The 16,704-nt window shown below is 34.4% G+C and overlaps 6 protein-coding genes across 9 annotated transcripts; 3 read left to right on the forward strand and 3 right to left on the reverse strand.

The window, feature by feature from the left end:
- The first annotated feature begins 307 nt into the window (after nt 1-307).
- Nucleotides 308-2,042, forward strand: LOC17879221. The gene is made up of 6 exons (XM_006284680.2): nt 308-458; nt 790-870; nt 1,126-1,230; nt 1,349-1,463; nt 1,555-1,672; nt 1,760-2,042. The coding sequence occupies exons 2-6, from the start codon at nt 861-863 to the stop codon at nt 1,811-1,813; spliced, it is 402 nt and encodes a 133-aa protein (XP_006284742.1). The 5' UTR covers nt 308-458; nt 790-860; the 3' UTR covers nt 1,814-2,042.
- A 154-nt stretch (nt 2,043-2,196) lies between these two features.
- Nucleotides 2,197-2,886, forward strand: LOC17878775. The gene is made up of 2 exons (XM_006284814.2): nt 2,197-2,377; nt 2,544-2,886. The coding sequence occupies exons 1-2, from the start codon at nt 2,255-2,257 to the stop codon at nt 2,604-2,606; spliced, it is 186 nt and encodes a 61-aa protein (XP_006284876.2). The 5' UTR covers nt 2,197-2,254; the 3' UTR covers nt 2,607-2,886.
- A 287-nt stretch (nt 2,887-3,173) lies between these two features.
- LOC17880181 (plant intracellular Ras-group-related LRR protein 8) lies at nt 3,174-6,883 on the reverse strand. The gene is made up of 4 exons (XM_006283844.2): nt 6,300-6,883; nt 4,659-4,828; nt 4,163-4,574; nt 3,174-3,767 (listed from the first exon to the last, which is right to left on the reverse strand). The coding sequence occupies exons 1-4, from the start codon at nt 6,585-6,587 to the stop codon at nt 3,477-3,479; spliced, it is 1,161 nt and encodes a 386-aa protein (XP_006283906.1). The 5' UTR covers nt 6,588-6,883; the 3' UTR covers nt 3,174-3,476.
- Nucleotides 6,884-10,035: 3,152 nt separating this feature from the next.
- Nucleotides 10,036-10,984, reverse strand: LOC17878493. Its single transcript, XM_006285484.2, has one exon. The coding sequence runs from the start codon at nt 10,974-10,976 to the stop codon at nt 10,185-10,187; it is 792 nt and encodes a 263-aa protein (XP_006285546.2). The 5' UTR covers nt 10,977-10,984; the 3' UTR covers nt 10,036-10,184.
- Nucleotides 10,985-12,582: 1,598 nt separating this feature from the next.
- On the forward strand, nt 12,583-15,803 carry LOC17877450 (protein At-4/1). 4 transcript variants are annotated; one of them, XM_023777863.1, is made up of 9 exons: nt 12,583-12,700; nt 13,076-13,181; nt 13,271-13,326; nt 13,436-13,513; nt 13,651-13,724; nt 13,807-13,940; nt 14,018-14,113; nt 14,269-14,451; nt 15,786-15,803. In XM_023777863.1, exons 1-8 carry the CDS (start codon nt 12,638-12,640, stop codon nt 14,403-14,405), a joined length of 744 nt encoding a protein of 247 aa, XP_023633631.1. In that variant the 5' UTR covers nt 12,583-12,637; the 3' UTR covers nt 14,406-14,451; nt 15,786-15,803. The 4 variants fall into 4 exon arrangements, with proteins under 4 accessions (XP_023633631.1, XP_023633630.1, XP_006284431.1 ...); XM_023777862.1 differs by lacking the exon at nt 15,786-15,803 and adding an exon at nt 14,760-14,833; XM_006284369.2 differs by lacking the exon at nt 15,786-15,803 and having other exon boundaries at nt 14,269-14,523.
- Nucleotides 14,638-16,232, reverse strand: LOC17879669 (peroxidase 44). The gene is made up of 2 exons (XM_006284875.2): nt 15,753-16,232; nt 14,638-15,634 (listed from the first exon to the last, which is right to left on the reverse strand). Exons 1-2 carry the CDS (start codon nt 15,951-15,953, stop codon nt 14,897-14,899), a joined length of 939 nt encoding a protein of 312 aa, XP_006284937.1. The 5' UTR covers nt 15,954-16,232; the 3' UTR covers nt 14,638-14,896.
- Nucleotides 16,233-16,704: the final 472 nt, after the last annotated feature.

Below are 16,704 nucleotides of genomic sequence, written 5' to 3' on the forward strand. Positions count from 1 at the left end.
ATAAATTAATACCTCTATAAATTAATAGATTTTCATGGTCTCAACATTATTAATTTATAGAGGTTTTACTGTATATATTTTAGTCAGAACAATTTTTTAAACGTTAATAGGATGATTAGTGTAATTAGTGAAATAGAGATGTTTGGCTATAAAATCAAAACTAATACAAAAATACTCATTAAAAAGAATAAAGTTGGGAAGAAAGAAATTAATGGAGTTTGGTTTAAATTCATTTGAATATTAAATTTATTAAGCAAAAAGGGGAAAAAATACTTAAAAATTTTCTCTTTCTTCTTCCGCTCTTTACGCATTTAACACGCTGACGAGACGAAGTTGAACAAGCAGCAGCTGCAGCAGAAGCAGAAGAAGACGAAGCACGACGACTCTCTTCATCTCCCCCTCTCCTTCTCTTGCAATCAATCTCTTCTCCAATTCTTCCTCTAGAATATTATAATCCGGTGAGTTATTTTTATTACCTCCGTTGTCTTTTTTTTTTTTTTGGTTTTCTCCCGGACGATCTCCGCTCCGGTTCGTGATGAATTGAACGCCTGAATCGACTCCAATTGCTATTTGTAGTCGATATAGAGAGGATAATCTTACCTTCTTCTTTTTTCTATCATGGTCCTGTTTTCGCTGATGAGGATTTCTCCTTTGTCTGATTTGCTGTGTTCATTTTAGCTAAAACTCACCTCTAGTTCCTAGTTTTTTTTTTGTTTGACTAAGATCCACCTCTATGGCTGGCTTCCTTTATGAAATTTATTCATACTGTTGTTTTGTTTTTTTTTTCAGGCAATTATAAGATCTTGTGCACAAGCAAAGACATTTGACATTCATCAACGCTCGTCTACCAAACAACACATATGGGGGAAAGTAATCATCTTTTTTCCCCTCTTATGTATTTCTCTGATCATATATATTACTCCTCAAAATCACTTAGTTTACTTAGCCGTAAGTGTGTGTGAGTTTCAAGACAATCAATTGTGTCATGTTTATCAGTCTTGACTTGGGATGAGACAACACCACTGAGTTGATTGTCCCTTCTCATTGAGTCATTTCCATGAATGGAGTAGGTTTCATGAGTTTTCTCACCTCTTTGGAATTATTGATTTATCTATTATTTGGCAGCTGTTAAAGAGCGTGGAGATGCAAGTGCGGAGCTGGTAAAAGCCATTGGTGATAAGCATGCCAGTCTCGTCAGACCAGCTGCTAAATATTACTCTGCACTTAAAGGTACCATCGCCGTTTACTACAAGCGATTTCTCAGTCGATTTCGATAAACTCTTTCAAGATGTACGCTACTGTCATGTTTGCACCGTCAACTAAGAGACATTGGCTTTGTGTATGATAGATGCTGTGGTTTGTGGGAAAGGAAGATATACACTTGTAAAAGATGTGGACGAGGTAGAAAGTGGAGCGTATGACAAACCTCTTCCATGCTTTGGTTGTGGAATCGGATGGTTTTCGTGAGTAGACAGTATTGTTTTTTTTCTTCGAGTTAAGTCAATGCAGCTTCACTATAACCGATTTGTTTACTTACTATCTCTCCTATTACAGCTTCCTGCTGGGTTTTTTGTTCCCTTTCTTGTGGTTCTATGCGACATTTCTCTATTTCGGAAACTACTACCGCAAGGATCCTAGAGAAAGAGCTGGCCTTGCTGCTTCAGCAATCACTGTAATCACTCCTTTCTCTCTCGAACTCCCAACACTTTACTGAATGCGTTTTAGGAGGAGATGATGATGAAATCTGTTGATGTTGCAGGCGATGGGATTCTCCCTCCTGCTACTGGCGATTATTGTTTTCAGGTGGTTTTAATGGGTTCTCACTTATACCATAATGTTGAGATACATAAAATGAAGATCCCATACTTGTCAAAGGAATAGAGGAGGGACTTAGATACTTGTCTGTACATAAACCTCACATACAGATATTATATACCTCATCTTTTTACTCAAGCTCTGTATCATTTTCTTTTCACAATGTACAATTGTGTATAAAGAAAAGAGAAGAGAAATAAATGAGCAAATGGTTGTTTGATTCTTGAGCTGATATGAATTTTTCTTTTCATCTGTTTGCTTATTATAAAACCAATGTTATTAAATGAGTAAACAAAAAAAAATTATTAAGTGTAATAATTAATTAAATTATTTAACAACTTGTATAAATGGAATCGGCAAAGTGACGTATGCGCGCGGCAAGAGTGTTACTAGTTTCCTGATTGGCCCAAAGCTATTGAGAAAAAAAGAGAGACGAAAGATGAATAAATTTGGCGGGAAGAAGCCGACGGGAACACCGTCTCTAGCGTGGTCAACCGTCGTCGTTGTAGCCTCTCTGCTCGCTGGAGCCTCCGTCGTTCACAATATATACAAGCCTGATCTTGTAAGCTGTCTTTTTTTTATATATAACGCATGTAAGGTGTTCGACGAAATGTCTAGCTGAGATGAAAATTTGTTTATGTTAATGGTAAATTCTAAGAAAAATCCTCGGAGAGGGATGATCTGATATTCAGTTCCATTATTTCGTTTTTTGTCACTTTGGGTTGCAGAGATTACCTCAGATGGAAAGCGATGAAGGAGACAACAAGGTGGAGTCTGGAAACAAAGGTTAATTTTCGTTCGTGATTTTGGTGAATCAAAGTTCTTGCATTGGTTTTTCAGACTCCTATGAGTTTGAGTTATGTCCTTAGACCTCTGTGTTATGTTTGAATAAGTTCTTTCACTGGATTAGTACATTTTGATCCATCTAAGATTTCAAGCGATTGGTATTGGCAACAGACATTGTCTAGTTGTTGCAATAGATAGTAAATTATACGTGCTGAACTTATGTAATATTTTTAAACTTCGGTAAACTGAATTGGTTGAAATAGACTTGGTTTCGAGAAAATAACATAAGCTATGTATTTAAGTAATGCTATTAGATATTTAGATGTAATAACAAGTCAGTTTGGTCATGCTATTTTATCCGATAGCGCACACTATTTATCGAGTTCAACCTATATATCGTTCATAACACCATATCTCCGGCGATTTAACACTTCGACGGTTTGCTAACTCCTCCGATCATCTTTGTAACTAGATTCAAACGAGGTCAATACTCAGGCCCATTAATTTGTTTGGGGGCATATTAGTTCTCAGAAATGGGCTCAAATAAAGGCGGAGAACACTCTGAACTGATATTATCAAAATGCGATCTTCCACTATATACATGGACTACACTATAAGTGTGTCTATGTCACAATACACAAATGTGTTCAACAAAATTGAACTTAAAGTGTAAAGCCATCGAAAAATTCTATGATACAGACAGAACAAAAAACGTATACACAAAAAAAAAAAAACGATTTTTAACCTCACGCCAAGCATGCAGAAAACAACATACAATGAACATTAACAGTTTAAAACTACATGTATGTAACAGTGAGACGGCTTGAAATCGTACGTGGGAGATTAAAAAAAGACAGAACACACATCTAAGCTAATTAATACCTTGGAGGAGAGAAATAGGCGGAGAGTGGAGACAAGAGGCGTCGCGGGTTGAAGAGGGACACATGTCGCGGGGAGGCGATTCCGTCGATTTGGCGGTAATCAGAGACGTTGATGAAGCCTTCCCTCTCGCCTCCACGGCTAGCTCTCCTCCCCGGTGAAGAGCTCAGGCCGTACTTGACGAGCTTACCAATTCCCCACGACTTTTTCTTGGTCGGAGTTTTCTTATAAGACTCGGTCATCTTCTCGCTCATGTACTGCTTCAATGCTTCCAATCCTTGTTCCACCTGTTGTAACAGATCATCATATTTAGACTATCTTTTAATTTTATATATTCATGTGTCTCAAGTTTCTTGTACCATGCTAATTACGCAGTTCACTAAACAAATGAGCTTAATTAGCTTACACATATTATATACAAAACCTATTGACACAATAGATTTGTTTAGTACAAAAATCATATTTGCGTTGCTTAATTTACACATAATTATAGATAAGAATGCTTGTGAAACAAGTTACACTATTGTACATTATATTATCATTTTCTGAATGCATTCTATTTAGTTCTAGAAAAGAGATTATATTATCAAATCATGACATGTATGATGTATCATTATATAATTTGTATTATCTTAATCACAGTTTCGTACGTAAAAATTGTTATGAAAGAAAAAGTACATACCACTTCAAAAGGCGGGGAGATGAGGGGATTGCCCTGGACGGAGAGCTTCTGAATGCGGCGGAGACAGCCGAGGGAGTCTGGTAAAACTGTAATTCCGTTATAACTAACGTCAAGCTCCACGAGAGATATCAACAGCCCAACGGAGTAAGGCAACGTCGTCAAGTGCTGGAAGTTTTGGCTGACGTTAAGGACCTGAAGGTTCACGAGGTTCTCAAGATCCTCGGGGAGCGATCCAAGTCGGTTCAGCCTAGCGTCGAGCACACGAAGCGACGTCAAGTGGCTAACGGATTGTGGTAACTGGACGATCTTGTTCGAGTTGACGGAAAGCTTGGTCAGATTGGTTAGCTCAAAGCCTATTGCGTCTGGGAGCCTCGTAAGCTCGTTGAAGTTGGCGTTCAGCTCTTCCAGAGATCTGCGCGTTTTTGTTGCGTACGTTTGTTGTGTGTACGTACGTTACTTGGAATATAAGATAATAAGAGAATTTTTGGAATCTTACCGGCAATCTTCGATAGTTTTAGGGAGAAACTGGATATAGTTTCCTGAGACGTTTAGAAACTTAAGCTTTGAAAGACATCCAATGGAGTTTGGAAGAGTTTTAAGCTGATTGGAGTGTAAATCCAATGCCGACAAATTTAACATTCTTGCTACTAAAGATTCCGGAATTTTCTGCATGGGAAATTAAATTTATCAGTACGTAAACAATCTTAGTTAAGTTTTAAGCGATACACACGTACATATATAAAGTTATAAGATGATTCAAATTCAAAGTATACCACTGTATATCTGTGATGGGACCTTAAGTAATATATAAAGGGTTAGGGCCAATCCCCTCATTGCTAATTTGTTTTGAGTTGGAAGCCCGTAACAAACCCTAATTTAACATGGTATCAGAGCACGAACACACGCTGACCCATTAATTAATCCGGCCCGGATAGAGGCCCGATCACCCTATTAATTGATGGCCCAAAAGAATGCCCAATTCTATCGAGATAGCTAGAAGAGCATTATCTCGAGGGGGCGTGATGGATTCTGTCGAGATTAATGACTAAAAGAGCCATTATCTCGAGGGGGCGTGTGGAGAAAAGATCCCACATCGGAAGATGTGATGGGACCTTAAGTAATATATAAAGGAGTAGGGCCAATCCCCTCATTGCCAATTGGTTTTGAGTTGAAATCCCGTAACAAACCCTAATTTAACAATATCTCTCTTGATTTGCTTCTAAATTTTTTAACATGTTTAAGTTAACGAATCCACGATTTTATCTTTTGACGAGGGTAAAGTTTTCTTATATGAAGACAATATTATACGTACTACTTTTACTATTCTAGTGAAAGAGGACAGAAAATGTTAAGATCAACTCGTATTTATGGATATTTAAATGCTATTCACTGATAATTTATATATATACAACACAGCTATGTAACGAGGAAAACAGAACACCTGTGGCTCAATTGCTTATTCATCGCAGACGACGTTTGAGTAAAATAAAAACGAATATGCTTTATAAGGTTCGAGTTGACCAAAATAAACTTTTGTTTTCATGATTTTAAAATTTTCTGATAAATATAATTTTGTCTTGTGTTTCTGGCAAAACTTGTTTTATCCGTAACCATTTTTTTGTCTTGTAATAGATAATAGAAATCTAATTAAGTTTTCTTTTCCTGGAACAAAAATAGGAAAATCACAGATTAAGGAATACGGTATACAACATTGACCAGCAACGTTATTTTGGCTGTTTACTAAAATAATACGGAGTTTATGTGTTCACACACATTCATCCTTTAGCAATTTTTTCCTTTCTGATTTAATATCTAACGACTCATATATTATATGCAAGAGGAAGTTTCCTAGCTTCATTTTCTATAAAACAATCTTTCTAATTATTTCTTTAGCAAACAATTCCTCATTGGTCACAACTTGTTGTTATTAGGGTCTAACTTTTAAAATATTAATGAAGAAAAATGGCTTATTAATTTCCATAAGAAATTTTAAACAAGTTCGTAACATTAAAACCATTTATTTTTAACAAGTTCTTATTTCCACAATACACTAATTAAAATCTGTTGTTTATTTATCAACGATGAAAATTCAAGATTCATATATGATCCGACAGAAGAAATATATATACATATTTACCTGAATATTGTTGTTGGAGAGATCGAGTTTGGAGATTGAAGCTAAGTTGATAGAAGAGGCAGAGAGAGAAGCCAAGGACATGCCACTAAGATCGAGAGTCTTGAGAATCTGTCGGCGATCTCCTTCTCCATCCGTCGCAGCTGCCGCTGCACCACCGTCGATGGCGGAGACACTTCTCCTCGTAATTTTCTTGTGTGGAGTGATGTTGTTTAGTCCCCTCTTATTGAAATTCTTCATCATAGACGTCGTCGTCATTGTCATCTGATTCATCTGCTCGTAACCCATCATATCTTCCTATGTGTATGTGTATGTGTATGTGCATGTATAGATGTACACACACACAACAACAACAAAAGTAGAACCCGAAAAGAGAGAAGGACGAGGAAAGAGAGAAAGATATGTTATGTGATGAAGATGTGTGTTATAAAAGAGTAGGAAACGAGATCCTATTTATATATGATTTATAAAGTTATTGAATATATATATAGAGAGAGAGGGAGAGTTGAAGATTGAAACGGAGTTGAAGATCGAGATGGAGTTGAAGATATGTACGGATGATAAGAGAGAAAAAGAGCTTGGCGTTGAAAACTTGAAATTCTCTCTCTAGATTTTTTGTTTTGTTTTTGTATTTGTATTGAGTAATGAGTATATATATCACTATCAAATTACTTTTTGGCTCTCTATATATGCCTAACTTTCTGGTTATACCAAATTTTAAAGTATATTTAGGATGTATATTAGGATTATATGTAATTCTTTTTTTCATCAAAAGGTTTAAATTCTAAATATGTTTTTTTAATAATAATGTTCAACATATCTAATGTAGTATGTAAACAAGCTCATGTTTCATATTTGAAAATTTTGTTTCACTCTCTGAATTATTTTAATTCAAAGTGATTAATCCTAAAGTGCTTGCTTTGAAGTTTTAGTTTGACAACTTTTTGGCACAAAAATACTAAATTGTAATTAAAAATAAAAACATGAAACTAAACGTTGATAGCTACTATATTCTTTTAAAAACAAATTATATAAAATTACCATATGCGAAGAGAGCAAGTAACTAATTGATTACTTTGAAAGAAACAAAACACCAAACTAAATTAGTCAAATGATGATATAAATCAAAGAGTCATATATTGCAATTGAACTCGTGACACTGAAATCAACCCAGAACAAATTTACCACACAACAAATTACATACAAACAAAAGATTTGCAAATTTTATAGGGGTCACACACACAGGTCACTTGACCCTACTATCTCTCTAAAGTGACTCCGCCCCTATATTTTTTTTTTTTTTTTACGTAAAAAAAAAAAAAAAAAAAAATTTAGATGTACGAGAACAAAAATTTAGATGTACGAGAACAAAAACTCCAAGAAAACCCCTATATAATTTATACAAACCCACCAATGAAATTAGACACTAATCTTATATATATAAGTTGAAGGATTTGTTAGGACGATATTTGTTAGAGAGTTGTCATCTATTTTATCGACATTATAATAGTACTGTAAATATTAAACTAATTATTATATATGTCATGGGGTATGTAGATGTACGAGAACAAAAAAAAAAACATTAAACTAAAAGATAAACAACATAAAGAAGATATGTCCGAGAAGGGAAGTGAAGGTACGGCCCCGTAAAGCTGTATGCCACGTCATCAATTTGAATAAGTCAACTTTTCTCATACGGTTGACTTTGTTCATTTTCATTTTGGGTACCCGCGAATCTCGCATGTCGCCACCCGATCTTTTTTTTTTTTGTTTTGTTAAAAAGAAGAAAAGCTAATTAATATACACATTTGAGAAATATATAATCATATCTAAGGTGGTTTCTGTAGCACCGCCTAGAGTGTTTTTTTTAATCGATACTTTTAGTAAATTAGGCGGTTTGTAATGTATAAAAGATTATATAATTAGATTGGTTAACATACAACTTGGAGGGGTTTTCTTGGAGTTTTTAAAATTTATGTTGCACGATTATAATTCTAGATTAGGGTAAAGAGAAAGAAACATTTATTTTGGAAGATATTTGGCCTTTACATTTTTTCGTATTCTTTGTATAAAAACAATATTTAGCAGATTTTGAGGTAGTTCCTATTAAAAAAATGGGTGCACACTTTTTGCTGGCCGATTACTATACGTAACAACATGTCTACATGGTAACACACTAACACGTACCGTGTTATCAACTATTGAAAACGCAAATACATGAACATGTCCATACGCCATCTCTATATATATATGTGTGGCGGGTTGTGTTTTCAGTTAAAGTCGAAGATAACATTCTTATCTTCTTTTTATGAAAAGAAACAAATCCTCTTTTGTGTCTTCGTGAAAACTACATCAAATTTTCAAATTTGCGATTAATCCATATAAAGTCACACTATGACCTCATGTATGGGGACCAATTCAGTTCTTTTCAACAGAGAAATATGGTGATTCTATAAACCTTATCGCATAACAAGTTGCCTTTGTCAATTACAAATATTTTCAATTGATCATATCATCAATATTTATGTAGCCGTCTTGCTACTAGAACCCCAAACGCTAAAAACATAAGATGCGAGTCTTGATTATTCATTCACACACCACTAAAAACTGGTTTTTGTGAGATGTGTTTACGTGTAAGCGCCCACGGATTTATAAGCACATGGGAAAAGGTCCAAATCTGAGCTACCATTAACAAGTTTAATATTTTTCTTCGCAATAATTAGTTTTGTTGTGTCTATCGGGAAATTATAATATGATTAATTTCACTATTTGTTCTTATTCGATAATACTAATTATGAGTAATGATCTACTATACTAAACCGCAATGTGTTCCTCCTCGAGAAGATTCCAATTAAAAAAAAAAAATATACGTGACATAATTTTCTTCAACAGCTACGGAAGTTGACCGTAACATTTTAATAGTGTGATAGGAGAGAGAGCTTATATATATTAAGGCTTTATAGTTAAGCTGTTTTATCTGATGTATTAGTCCATACTAATATTTAATTAACTAATTACACGTAGTTTATTTGCTACTTGCAATAACTTTTGCAAGTATATTTTGCTTGTAAGACATACCTACCCGCGATATCTTTTAGCTGTTGCTTTGTCCTTCGATTAGTTTATAAACTATCTTATTATAATTATTTTCATCTACATACTATATATGATTACCCACTTGATAACAATGTGGTGCAATCAACTATTTCTATACTAGAATATAAGTTTCTAATTTATAATTTAGTAAAAAAAACCTTTTGGAAAAGAGTTCAAAACCAAATTTATGCAAATTTGGTTATTTAAACCCAAAACGAATAATATTATATTAATAAAAAATAGTTTAGATTTGGAGAATTCAACAATTGATATTAGAGTCTAAGTCGAAATAGAGACCTAGAGCATTAGTTATGGGCTCTACATTTGGTATGGAAAACCTTCAATATAAGACGATAAAAAAGTACCTCAAGAATACTTGGCAAATAAGGGATGACAATGTTGGGTGCCAAGGCTTCATTGGAGAGAAGGCCAAAGATTCGTGGTTTATGGTTAGATAAAAGTATTGTTGGAAGACAAACCAACGTCCCACATCGACAGATTAAAAAACAACGATGTAACATATAAGTAAAGTCAAACTCCAATTAGTACGAGGCCTTTTATAAAGGAGTCTAACAACGGACTTTTCACATAAGCTTAAAAAGGACAATATCATACTAACATGAAAGTTGACTTAGCAGTTTTTAGTCATTAAAATAGATTATGAATTGCAAAATACAAATGACTCTTTTTCTTATGTAACATAAGTTGAAAATAAAGACAACAAAGAAAAAGAAAAGTTTATTAAAATTACACTTTGTTAAAAAGTTTGAGAACCACTTAATTATGTCTTCTTTATTGCCTTAGTTTTCTTCTGCAACTTTGTCCTCCGGTTTGATCTTTGTTGATCTTATGAGATTTACCATTAACCTCTTGATGATTAAGAGCTCTAATTCTTTTCTTGCTCTCCTCGTTACTATCGCTCCTATAATGAACAAACTTCACATGTGCAGCCAATATATGCGGAGTATCAAACAAACCGTTGCATTTGAGACATATAAATGCACCGTCATTTTCGTAGGGCAGGTTGTGTATCCAATCTATGTTTTCAACATCTCCAGTGCCTTCACCTTCCTCGTAATTAATATAGTCATCAATTTCTTTAAGAACCTCAAGTGTTTTATGGAATTTTTTCACCGGCCGACAATCTTTGGGAACATATGGATCAAAACGCCGAAGAGATGTCGAGTCTTGTTGGGAAGAAAAATAATTGATGGGATTAGGGGTGAAGGTTTCATAGTGTTTATCAGAAACATTTGGAAGGTGAGATGTAGAACTCCAAATGGTTGGATCGGAAGACATGACACGTTCGTTATCATTTTGGACACTAGCAATATTACTGGTAGGAACAATAGCACAATACCTATTTTGGATAGTTTGATTGATAAAAACTCTAGAAACCCTCACAAAATTTGAGATTTGAGTTGTGCGGCAAGGCATACTGAAAGAAGAAACCATAGTGCTTCTCATACGATAAGCCACATGGGAGCTGTTGAATCTTGAAGACGACAAAGAAATTTGTGAATCATGTGATCGAGAAAAGAAATTGACATGATTTGTGGTATTGGATTGGTAGTGATTCCTCATAATTGAGTTATTTTGGATATGAACAACCTCGTTGTGGTTCACAGTATAATCACTGTAAAAATTGAAGTCATTTGGAATTAAAGACATCTTGAAATGAGAGCGTGCTTTAGAAATTATACATGTCTATCTATTTATATTAGTACACTTTAGTAATTAGACTAAATTGGAAAAAGTAGAAAAGATGAAATTAATTTATTAACACAAGGAAAACATGTTTTTAATGTTGACTAGCATTTAATATCTTTATATGAAAATCTTCAAACATTTAATTTTCTAAATTTGTAATTGGAAAGCCTCTATTTATATAGTAATCTTTGGATGTTGTTCCAAAAATGTAAATTTTATGTTTAACTTATCTGGCTGTGTCAGTTGTAAATCATGTTTTATACCATTATTACCCTATTTATTTATATACAAAAAAAGAAAGATGAACACTTTTATATTAGTTCAGCACACAATAATGAAACTGAAATTAAATACATTAATTCATCACACTTTTATATTAGTAATATCAAAAGTGATACTAATACAATAAAGTCAAATTAAATCATAAATTTAAGTTTTGGATTGATAAACTTTTATTTTTTTCTTCTTTTTGATAGATAATTTCTTTCTTTAATTATATGTACTTCCAATATACAGTACTAAAGAAGTTAAAGAGTTGACCATATATATATATATATATATATATATATATATATATATATATATTGGCATTTTGTAGATGCTTGTGCATCTTAGTATCAAAAGCAATAAAAAATATCTAAACTAAAATGTGGAAACATTTATATTATACTGTATACTTTTTTTTAACCTATTAGGCTTTTATACAGTATGCTTTATGATATATTTTCCAATCAGTAAATGATTTTTTTAATTATTAAACTAAATGATAAACGGCTGTAATTAATTATTTGTTTGCGTTTGCACTATTTAATATTTTAATCGTATTTATTTCGTTGAGTCAAGGTTTGAAATTTCACACCTTAAGTGGGGGAATTTTAAAAATACCCCTTTTCATATACCTCTTTTTAAAAATACCCCCTTTTCAAACTTTATCAAAAAACCCACTAAAAATGTTAAAATTTATCCAAATATGTGTGTAAGCTTATAAATATATACACAAATTACCTTTATATGTGTATAAAACTTTATATACCTTTCATAAATACCGTAAAAAGAAATTATAAAAACCTTATAAAAACCTTATAAAAACCGTATAAACCCTTTTAAAAACTTTATAAAACTTATAAAAACGATTTAAAACTATTTAAAACATTTTAAAATATTTTTATCGAATCTCCCAGTAGTAGATATTATATAGAAGTACCTTATAAACTATATAAAACTTTATAATTTTTTTTATTTAAGAAGGGATATTTTTGAAAATAGATAGATAAAAAGGGTATTTTTAAAAAAGGGTACACCAAAAGGGGTATTTCTCAAAAATTCTCTTAAGTTTTCGTTAAAATGTGTTAAGGTAATAAGGTTTTTATTTTGATAAAAAAATAAAAATAATAAGGCTTTTAGGTGGAGAACAACACGATCCAGACAATGGCATTGAAGGCCCATTAATATCCATCCAATTGGAAACCCCCTTTCGATTTTGTTTCATTCATCTCCCTCTCGCCTTTACGCATTCGAAACTCGAATCTAAAATCATGGCGGCAACAAGCGATGAGCAGATGAATTTGCTTCTTTCAAGTTTCGATCAGATCTACGAGGTGATTTTTGCGATTCTCTCTTTCTGATCTCTTCTTCTTCTTCTTCTTCGCTTGGTTGCTGCTTCCACTATTCTCAGTTCTGTTTCGTTCTCTCCATAGAAAAAAAAAAAAAACTAATCTAGTCTCGATTATGAGTTATCTTCCTCTGCAATCAAATCGATTTCTATATCTTTATCTAACCGAATCGATTTTGGAATTGGATTCTGGAAATTTCGATCTGCTCATGTTGTAGCTTTTAGAAATTTATCTGGTATTCTGAGAATTTTGGGTTAGTGACTGTACTACACAGATTTCAAATTGACTGCTCATAATGTTTTGAAGTGATTACATGGTTTGAAGGATTTAAGATACGCAGCTCGATTTTGTTTGTCTCAGGATTTTAAAAGCGGGTTGAATGAGATCAATGTTTACAGATCAAAGAGCAATGTTGAAACCAGCAGAAGAGATGTTCTTGAGATTACTAATAAAGCTCTTAAAGAAGGTTTGGTTGGTTTTTGTTTGATGCTGTTTAGTTTAAGTGGTTTTTGAGGTAGGTATCTAAATTGTTAAACTCGAATTTGGATTCTGCAGAGAATGAAAGGCTGAAGAAGCTTTATACTGAATCGCTTAACAATTTTGCTGATCAGGTCGCTAAATTCCGGAATTTTGTAGTGTTTCCTTTTGAGACCACAACAATGTTCTCTGTTTCTTGTGCCTAATACCTGAAAACCTTTCTATGGTTGGAGATTAGTGCAGCTTGAGCATCGTACTAAATGCCATAGTTTGAAAGAAGAACTGATGAGAGTGAATGATGAAAACAAAAGCAAACAACATGTGAGCTTTTAGATCTCTCTATACTTGTCAATTCTTTTTTCAGCTTAAAGAATTTTCCTTGTGCTTTGAAACTGAGGATGATGCTTGGAGCATTCCTAGCTATGTATCTGTTTTGAGATATTTGTAAGCTGTGGCAGGAACACAGGAACGTTTTGGAATCGCTTAGGCAGAAGCATGTAACAAAGGTTGAAGAGCTAGAGAATAAAATCAGGTAAAAGCCAATTTAGCAAGTATTATTTCAACTGTCTGTGTATCTCATCTTTTTGGTTAACTGCCACAACTTTTATGTACAGGAGTCTCATGGTTGAAAAAGCAACAAACGATATGGTAATTGATAGGCTTCGCCAAGACTTGACAGCTAACAAATCGCATATTCAAGCAATGTCGAAGAAACTGGATCGAGTAGTTTCTGAAGTGGAATGCAAGTGTAAGACTCGACACCTAATCTCCAAATGTACCTAAGTTTGTGGTTTCTTTACGGCTCCTGATGTAATCGTTTGATAGATGAACTCGAGATTCAGGATCTAAAGGACTGCCTTCTAATGGAACAAGAAGAGAAAAACGATATCAGTAACAAACTTCAGAGTCTGCAGAAGGAATGTAAGAGTTTCTACATCTCCCTAACTCAGCGTCGCGGAAAAGTGATCGATTTGGTTTGGTTTCAGGTTTCATTAGCTGCGAGACTAAGAGTCCACATAACTCCTTAAGTCATTATATTGCAAAACTAATTGCAGATCCCTTTTTATTAATTGCAGTGCTTATTAGTAGAACGTCAATAGCTGAAAAGCAGAGGGATACAACTTCAAATCGACAGGTCGAGACTTTGAAACAGAAGCTAATGAAACTGAGGAAAGAGAATGAGATCCTTAAACGGAAACTATCTTCTTCATAGAACAGCCAGGAAACAGACACTTACCGTCGGATTACTTCTTCAACGAGTAAGTTCCATGAACCCAAAGCACTTTCTTCAGATTACTTTTGTGGATGATACACTTGAAAACATACACCAAAACCTATAGTTACCATCTTAAAATGCATATAAAACTGAATAAGAACCCTACATATGTTTGCTAGTAGAAACTTTATAAAGATAAGGTCTTGTTAATTCAGTTTACAAGAAATTGGACTCTAAGACGGCATTATTCATTAACTATTGTTATCCAAAAAGTGATAGATTTAAGAATAGAGTCACAAAACTGAAAATAGAAGTTAATATAAAAAATCAATACAAGTCCATGCAACGCAGGAATCAATTTTTAAGGAAAATTAAAACATGATACCGGAACAAGCACACTTTCCGATTTGTCTGTAAGAAAAGCACACAAAGCATAGGATTCCGCTGGATCTCTCCATGAATAATGGTAAATAAAAGAAAGTGTAGAATTAACGTCCGTTGTTGAAGACTCTGCAGTTTCTCCTGATCTCTCCAGAACGTCCTGTAAGAACCCTAATGGTGCCCATTTTCACCATTGCCTGAGCAAATCTCTGTCTGAAGAGTGCATTGCTCGATGCAAAACTCGACACAATCCCACGGGTTGATCTATCGAGACCCAAGTTTTGGTCAATTCTTAGGATTCCTCTTTGACGTCGGATTTCTCCAAATATTGCGTTGTCCACGGTAAATGGAGTCCTTTGGTCCAAAAATACTGATGGGTCATTGGGGGAACGACATGTGTTCCTCAACCTAGCGTTCAATGTGCGGTCCATCGCTGGATCGTTAAGCCTATCTTGAAAGAGACTGCAGTGTGTAACACCAACGCTGTGGCCACCACCAATAAGTGTAACCATATCGTTCGCGTTCATACCTTGAGCTGCAAACAACTGGATAGATGCGCCAACCGGAATTGTTGGCCCGGGCAAGTTCACATCACTGGGGACTGATCTTAATCCATCACGTCTTCCTGTTGGCACTGAGAACCTTGGACCGCCAGCAAAGGCCACAGAGTCTCTGGTGGCTAGAGTTACAATGTCTGCGCATGAGACAGTTCGGGGACATGCAGCCTCTAGCTGTCTCTTAGCCTCATCAATGACCTCGTACCCTCTGACGCTTGCATTTGGTCCGGTGCTTTTCTCTGATGGCCTTCCAGGCCTTGGGTCAATCAAGAGAGAAGCATCACAACCCTACAAAACCATTTAAAACATTTCTTGATCAATGTTATGTCTCAATATAAGCTAACTTATAAGTTCTATACATATCTCAATATACACAAAAAAAAAAAACAAGGAGAAGCGTACGAACCCTGACAAAACAATCATGAAACTGCATACGAAGCAATGCTGCAGTAATGGAACGGTCACGGCGGAAACGGTTGGCAACAACATTAGCAACGATAGATTCAGCGCGAGGGCATGAGCGGCCGTAGAACCCGAGTCGGAGCTGCGCCAAAGCAGAGGGAGCAAGGAAACAGAAAAGGAAAAACAAAGCTGCGATTGCCCTCATTTCGTATGATGAGTTCTTACTTCCCTCCCCTGTGAAAACGTAGAAACACTTATTTCTAAGTTTTGCTGATGCAATGGTTCGTGTCCGTGAGATGCATATTTATATGTAAAGTTGGGGACAAGACATTGTCAAAGCGAATGTTTCATTTAAAAGACGTGCATAGGGTAAATGTGGATACATAGGCGATTGATGGTTGAAAGGAATATACATTGTAGTAGTTGTTCTTTGTTAATGTCTTTAATAAATATGTAAAGTTCGTCCTCCACACGTCAAAAGTTTGAGTATATCCAACTTGGAATATATTTTGAACAATTTTTGCGTTCAATATATATTGTCGATTTCGAAAAATGGTACGCACCATTTCTATTTCGAGATGCTGATTCATTAAGATATGCTATTGTTTTCTGATATACAGTTATACACCTTTTTGTTTTATCCGTTTTAGATTTGAAAAAAACAAAAAAAAATAAAAAAATTCAAGAACTGGTTCTTGTGGTACACGAAACTAAAATAAGATAGAAACAAATAAAGTAGAAGGCTACAAAGAGTTTCTGAAGAAAGTGATGTTTAACGATTTGATAATTAAACTTCATTAATCCACTCAATGATACATACATACTGTAGTTGATATCAGTTGTACATTAGGTACCGATTTTACATATATATCACCAAAGAAAAATATGAGTGTACCTTCTTACGCCAAAGATGCGACGAGTGAAGATATGTGATCCTCGAACTTAACAAAAGCAAA

Source organism: Capsella rubella, unplaced genomic scaffold (assembly GCF_000375325.1).
Source record: "Capsella rubella cultivar Monte Gargano unplaced genomic scaffold, Caprub1_0 scaffold_7, whole genome shotgun sequence".
NCBI lineage: Eukaryota > Viridiplantae > Streptophyta > Magnoliopsida > Brassicales > Brassicaceae > Capsella > Capsella rubella.